Source organism: Argentina anserina, chromosome 6, assembly GCF_933775445.1.
Source record: "Argentina anserina chromosome 6, drPotAnse1.1, whole genome shotgun sequence".
In the NCBI taxonomy this organism is placed as follows: Eukaryota; Viridiplantae; Streptophyta; class Magnoliopsida; order Rosales; family Rosaceae; genus Argentina; species Argentina anserina.
The window spans coordinates 13,810,264-13,817,518 of NC_065877.1; the positions used below are offsets into that span (position 1 = coordinate 13,810,264).

The window sequence follows — 7,255 nt, forward strand, 5'->3', positions numbered from 1 at the left end:
TGAAATCTTGCATGATTAGATGATCCCCTAAGACTCTAATTATATTGGTGTCTAAAAAGTATGTAATTAGTCGAATTAGAATACATAATATGTTCGAACTTGTAATTATGTGGTGCAATGGTAAATTTGGTTTAAATTTGTTAAAGAGAAGTCGATCATGTAAATAACAATTTATGTTTTATTTTAGTACTTAATAATCAATCTCAAACCCCCATTATTTTGTTAATACTAAAAGTTTAGAGTTCCCTTCAATTCCCCGGATTGAATGAACCCTGTTTATTCTATACTAACGATGACATTTTACAGGATTAATTATGTGGCGTCTTAGAAAGTCCCATCACGAATCGTGATGTTTTAATACACGAAGACAGAAGAAAAAGAGGCCAGCGGGTTATGGAGATCCTAGTCAGTCGAGTGCAACTGTGAAGGTCTTTGATTTTAGTGAAGGAAGAGAAAGTTTCGACGTTGGGTACATCGTGTAATTCTATCAATTTAATGAGGGTACCCAATAAGATTTTGAAAGTTTCATTTAATGTTTGCTACAATATACCACGTGTTCGTTCGGCTTCTACTTTTAAAATGAGGTCTAAGGCATCTTATGCTTTTCGAGCTTAAAAATCCTTATTTCTTCAAGAGTGTTACACTCCTCGTATAATTAGTCTTCTAGAACAGTACAGCTTATCCCATTTGACACCTAGGGGTTCTTGTTTCTTGTTTGGGAAATTTAGGTCAGCTTCTGGTGAAGCCCATAAAGCCCATTTTCTAACGGACAGGCAGTGAGGCCCAATGCCCTGCGATCATATCGTAAATGTTTCATGTTATATAAAGACACGTGGTTTTTCAATTTCTTTGGTCGATTCGGGTAGCTAGACAGAGAGCTCTTCACTCCAATTCAACTCAACTCGAGTTAACTCAACTCGTTTGTTTTAGGTAAAAATTTGTGTTACTTCCTTGTTTCATTCGGTTTAAAGTGGAACTTGTACTCTGGTTTATGGCTTTAGTTTCGATGCTGGGTCTTTGATTTCTCTGGGTTCTTGTATGACTGATAAAAGCTCAAAAACCCTTTGCAGCTGTTCAGGGGTTTTGGGTTTGTTTCTTTGTTTGAATTAATGTTAGTGCTGGTTTTATTTGCCATTTTTGATAGCCCCACATATATATATATATATATATTTTACAGCTTTGCTAGATTGATAGGCAGAGTGTGAGTTAAGATGGGGACAAGAGAGGTGTACGAACAGAAGCTGAAGAGTGGGAATCTGCACCATGATCCTACCATAAAACCGGGCCTCGGCACCCCTCGCTGCCCACGTTGTCTCTCTCTCCTTGACCATGAATCGGTGAAGTCCCAGAACACTGATTAATTAATTTGATTATTTGATTCTCTGTCTTTGCTGTTCGGAAGTTCGAAATTGACTTTCTGTGTTTGTTTTTTGTTAATGTCTCCAGGGAAAGGGTGAATGGACTATCACTCCTGTTCTTCATGATGCCACTGCTGTTGTAAGTTTCTTTCTTTTTATCTACTAGTGCCAACTTGTGTAAAGTCATTTCAGCATTCAATTTTTTTTCCCTTTAAAGAAGCAATTGCTTTTGATTTTGATTATTCATGGGGTTTTGATATATGAGATGGATCAAAAGCAGTTTTTAAGTAGTGTGCAGCATTGAGAAGACTAACATTGGAATAATGAACTCCAATATGCTCCCAATTCGTGATTGTATACTTGGTGCTAGCTATGGAGTCCTATAAAATTGTATGTGTACATGTACCTGTTCTTGTAACAATGTAGCCATTCGCCAAATACATGAACACTGTGCTCAAACCCTCTATGAATGGTGCACCTCATCATATATAAGTACAACCAAAAAGCAATTGTGTTTGGGGTTTCTAGTCATATGTAGGAGTATGGACAAAGAGTTCTGTTTAACTGTAAATTTTATAAGTTGTGACCATCATACCGAAACTTAATCATATAGCTTCTCGTTCTGCTGATAACTGAACCTTTCTAATACTTGGATGTTTGAGTAGGTTGGCTCAGGTATTGGTGGAATGCTTAGTGCAATTCATTGCTGCAATACAGGTATAGATTTGTCCGTTGTCTTAAAAAAAACTATGGGCTTTTTTTTCCCGCAGCTTTCTCAGTGTTAATTGATTGCAGGGATCCCGTACCTTCAGAATCGCTTAAAAGGCCCAAAGTGGCTTCCTTTCTTAGTTGGGGTAGATCTCACATGCTTCCTTTCTGTTGGCATTCCAGTTTTTATAACCTGCTGCTATATACACTGAAATATTCTGATGCACCATAAGAGTGTTGCATTTAATTTTTTAATTTAATTGCAGCTTCCTCCGCTGCTACTGTTTTCGGGTGCCAGTGCTGCATTTGGAGGTATGAACCTTACCCTTTCTCCATGGGTTAACATAATCTGAATTAATAGTTATGGATTGTAAAAATGCTCTTTAAAATCCCTTTACTATTGCCTTTTTCCCTCGTTTAGAAACCATACACTGATTCTACAACAATCTAGAAGAGATTCTCGATTTGATTGATTGGACCAATGTTTTTCTAATGGACATATAATATGTATTCATCCATGGTTAAATAGAATGTCGTTCCAATCTTTTTAGGTTCAGTGCAGTTTCCGTAGTCTTTTGAGTCATATCTTGATATATGCTTCTTGAAATAAAAGCACAAAAGGATTTAGTTATCCCTATGTATGTCGTTATTTGGTGATTCTTTAATGATATATTTTGTGCCGGATGCATGGCTGCTGGTTGACATGATACGGATGCCACGCAGCCACAGTATATTTTACTGGTCACCATCAGTATTCCCTTTCTATTTTTGCAACTATTAGTAGTGTCAGCATTACCTTCTGCTAAAATTGAAGTTTTTACAGAAATATGCATAAGAAAGATTGAGTTGCACTAATTCATTCTTAGTGTTCCTTGTTAATTAGGCATATAGATATGCATCATGGAACACATGCCATTATGCTGGACTTATACCATGCTCACAGTACAATTGAACCCCACTGGGATTCCAATTCCGTTTTATACCATAATGGCTCTTTTCGCGTCTACCTCAGCTACTTACCTTGGCCTTTGAAATTGGTGTTGATTAATAACAGGCTGCTATAAGTTCTTATAAATATAAATCGAGAACAAAACCTGTCATCAACTTATTGGTGCCCTCTATACATCTCTTACAATATACCACATTTGCAACATAAGATTTTCTTTATTCAACGTGCAATTTGACTTCACAACATTTACGTCTGCATTAGTTGATACATTTATAACCCAGTCTTCTTGTCGTTTAATGTGAAATGAAACCACTAAGATAAGTTCTTGGCTTCTTGATTGCTTGCTAAAATTTCTTCCTGACAGTATAACACAACTGAAATTAAACACAGGGGTATTGGTGAAAATACAATACAATAGATCATTTGATTATGAGCTTTAGAGCGATATATGGTCCATTGTTCCTCTTGTTTTTTTCCCCTTTTTTTAACACATCTGGGGGCATTGATGGGGCCATCTTTTTTCAGTAATTTCAGGGCCGTACTTCCTTAGGTTTAAGATATGGAAAGATGGTTTGAAAGTCATCTTGTATTGGGTATGCAAGTCTTATTCTTTCTATGGATTTCAATAGGGAGCAGGTATATGACTAAGCCACTAGTAGGGCTTTAAGGCCTAAAAGTACAAGATTCAGTGATTATATGAAGTAGTTAAAAGTTGCATCTGTGTGTATTTTCATATCTGATTTTATAACCCTTTGTGGTTATTTTTTTTTGGTTTGGAAGCCATTGAAAGTACAGGCCAGTTAGTCGATTCGTTTCTTTCACTTGTTTATTTGGACTGTTTATTGTTTTAATTGGAGTTTTTTTAGTTACATATGTACTGGGTTTATTTGGGTTCCGAATCAATAAATAAGTGTCAATCTGGGCTGACTGGGGAATAAAAGGAGGGAGTGAAGAAGGGAAGAGAACAGAGGGAAGACGAGAACAGAAGGGAAGGGGAAAAGAAAGAAAGAAGAAAAAGAAAAGGAAAGAATAAATAAAAAGTAGGGGTTGTGGGAGGGTTTGTTCACATAGAGTGAGGGCCAGAAACGAGAACAAGTGGCACAGGGAGAGATGATTGTATGGAAATAATTTGTTCTAGTGCTGGTGTGATTTGAACTATCATCTTGCTGTAGTGAATGAATGTTACATTTCGGTTTGGTTGTACTGTTTGGCTCAGTTTAATTGTGAGAATATGACAGTGAAGGTTTGCTTGAAGTTGGGTACCATCACAAGGTTTTTCAGAGAAAGATCTCTACACTTTTTGGGTGGTGAAGGGACTAAATGAATTTAATAAATTGTTTTGTTTTGGATCTGCTTAACACCCGTGGTCAGTGGCTTTTTTATATTATCAATTTTTGTTTTCACTATTTATTCCTTGTTGATTACACTTTGATTTGCTTAACACGTTATGACCATATGTGAATTAATAGGATGATTATGGTGTACTGTGCTTTTGTTTTTGTAAGTAGTCAGCATTGGAATATCACTAATATGAAAGTTGAGTGCATGAGTAGCAATCTGATTATGGGGAGTATGTGGTGGTAAGAATTATTTTTGAGAATACAATTTCTCTTTTTAGGTGCACTTAAACTATATAGTTTTGAGTCATCTAGCCACCAGGATAGTTGTGCATGTGCGCAAAACCATTGTGACGTGTCGATGTTTTGTGATTATTATGACAGTGACCATGACTAGTGGCTCAGTCATGGGTCTGTGGTATCCTGGTTTAGCTGACTGGATTGGCAGTGGGATTACATTTAGTTGAATAGGTTTGCAGGTGGCATTCCCATATGATACTTAGTTAACAATATTTGGTGAGAGACCCAGTATTAATTTTTGAGCTTTTGGGGATTTATATCTAATTTGGGCCAGTTGGTTGAATTATGAGTGTTGTGATTCAATCCTGGTCATGAGCCTGCTGCCTGCAATTATTCGGTTTACATTTTGAGAATTCGGTTCATGTGATTTATAAATCTTATGACTACCATTTTATTTGAGACACTCACTGAGCTTGTTTTTTCATCCTTCATTGCATTTTTACAAATCCTAGGTGGGTTCGGTTAAAAAAGGTTCTAGTTGGGTATTTCGGAGAATTGTGTTAATTATATATGTATTCTTAAGCAAAATACTGAAATGATATACTTGGGTAGTTCAATAAGGAATTGGGCCAATTAGGTAGAAGACTCAGGACTGGGTCGTTGCGAACTGAATTTGCAAAAGTTATCTGGCTCCACATTTGCTTTTGATCGGATGACCCTGGAGTGTGTGCCAGTTACTTTCTGGGTTTTATATGTAATGAGATTTTTGTCTTCAGTTATGGGTGCATATTGTTGAACTTCCTGTTAATATGGAGTTTGTAGGTTATGCACTTCCAAAGTTTGCTCAACTCACAGTGACTTCGTATTATGCCACCTCGAGTGCCTCACATTATGGAATTTCGCTTCTTACTCGACACGTTGAAAAGACACATACTTCCCGCTCTCAGTAAGAAAGACTCGGATGATTTCTTGCAGGTGCACATATTAAAGATTCTACTACAATTTTGTACCTGATGTTATATATATGCTTACTGTTCTTCTTCACTTATTCCAATATAGCTTTTTGAACAACATTATTTTGACGAATGATTATAGTATCTCAAGATGATTTTACCCTAGTGCCTGCAATTTTCATTATTATGTCTGATAATGTGAAAATTGACTGAAGATATTGTCCTCACACTGCATAATCTCATCATCAAAAATTGCTAGTGTGCTATACCCCATTGATTGTGACAGTGACAGTATAATGTGATTTAGAAGATGAAGGACAAATTATAACAAATGAAAAAAATTTAGGCAAGGACCACAATTGGCTGTTCCTGAGGAAATCTACTATAGATCTGAGAACGGATCCCTCTTGTGTTTTCTGAAAGGGATCTATCTTGTGAGAATTATTACTGATTGCGACTTTGCTTGATAGCTGATTTAGTTGGAATGGTACCAAACCGTGGGTTTTAGTTGACACTTTGAGGCCAAATGGATTGCATATACTATTATAACTCACTATTACAACTGGTATAAGTCGATAAGAATACAAATGAGTTTCATATGAAGCCTGCATAGTGTTTATTTTATTTTATCTGGATGTTCTATCCAGAAAGCTAGTTCTTTTCACATATTTAAGCTTGGTGTCAACTGGAAATCCTTTTTCTTAAAGTCAAGTGCATCCAAATGAGCAGAAGTGAGTTGTGGTTTCTGTGGATTTAATTCAAACCTAGTTATGAATAGTACATTGGAAGTTCCTACTTGTGGCTAACCAGGCCCACCTTTAGAGTAGTTGAGGCATCATAAAGTACAGGTCTTATTCAAGCTACGAATTTACATATGTTATCCTTGGAGACAATGTTCAGCTCTGATCAGTGGACATCATAAAGCCTAATGCAGTAGAGTTAAAAACCGGAGGCATGAGTAGATGAAGTTACTTCAACAATGAGGGGCCTCAAATATGTATGAGAATTGAGAAGGATTACTTACTGTGCACTAGGCAATTGACAGCTTTGTTTGGTAGGATGAGTTATTGATCGGGGGAGGGTTAGCCAGATGATTAGGCTGTGACCGAAAACGCAGTTGCTGGTGCCTTGTGTCAGTTTAGCTAGGTAACAGTATCCTAGAAGTTTGTAATGGACTGGAAAACCAACTGTTCCCTGTGATAGTTATTCAATTCTTGCAAAGATCTTACAATGTAGGTTTTGGTGAGGTGATAGATCTTTCTAGAATCAATGCCTTTCTTATACTGTTTGATTCTAAACAGGGAACACTGGGAGTCAAATCAGTAGAGCTGTATTGTACTTGAATGTACCGATGCATTCATGGTAAATCAATTTAATGCAGTCATACTCGTTGAGGATGAGATCTTGATTTGGCAGTTAATAAGGAAGAAGCGGCACTGCTGATGAATGATTGAACGAAAGAGGGTGCTTTGCTTCTGAACATGTTTCACTTAACAAACCAATACTGAAAGACGTCGGAAAGTCTAGTAGAATGTTACCGAGAAACATATAATATATATTCGGAAATAATAATCTTTTCCATATCTAAAATATCGACACTAGATGAGAAGTCACAGGAGTGATTTCTGTCAACATCATCATAACACCCGGCCGGAAATGGGTTGTAGCGGAGGTGGTGGAGATGCCTAAAACTAATGTAAGCTTTGAGAG

The 7,255-nt window shown here is 36.8% G+C and overlaps 1 protein-coding gene across 3 annotated transcripts; it reads left to right on the plus strand.

The window, feature by feature from the left end:
• Positions 1-909: 909 nt before the first annotated feature.
• On the plus strand, positions 910-5,736 carry LOC126799334 (uncharacterized). Of its 3 annotated transcripts, none has more exons than XM_050526519.1 (7): positions 910-930; positions 1,187-1,337; positions 1,447-1,497; positions 2,024-2,075; positions 2,154-2,212; positions 2,333-2,378; positions 5,415-5,736. In XM_050526519.1, exons 2-7 carry the CDS (start codon positions 1,212-1,214, stop codon positions 5,540-5,542), a joined length of 462 nt encoding a protein of 153 aa, XP_050382476.1. In that variant the 5' UTR covers positions 910-930; positions 1,187-1,211; the 3' UTR covers positions 5,543-5,736. The 3 variants fall into 3 exon arrangements, with proteins under 3 accessions (XP_050382476.1, XP_050382474.1, XP_050382475.1); XM_050526517.1 differs by having other exon boundaries at positions 1,195-1,337; XM_050526518.1 differs by having other exon boundaries at positions 1,178-1,337; positions 5,415-5,735.
• Positions 5,737-7,255: the final 1,519 nt, after the last annotated feature.

Coding starts and splice junctions, on each gene's coding strand:
- LOC126799334 (XM_050526519.1), top strand. CDS start 1,212: ATGGGGACAAGAGAGGTGTACGAACAGAAGCTGAAGAGTGGGAATCTG. Junction 2,076..2,153: donor AATTCATTGCTGCAATACAG/GTATAGATTTGT, acceptor AATTGATTGCAG/GGATCCCGTACCTTCAGAAT. Junction 2,379..5,414: donor TGCCAGTGCTGCATTTGGAG/GTATGAACCTTA, acceptor TGGAGTTTGTAG/GTTATGCACTTCCAAAGTTT.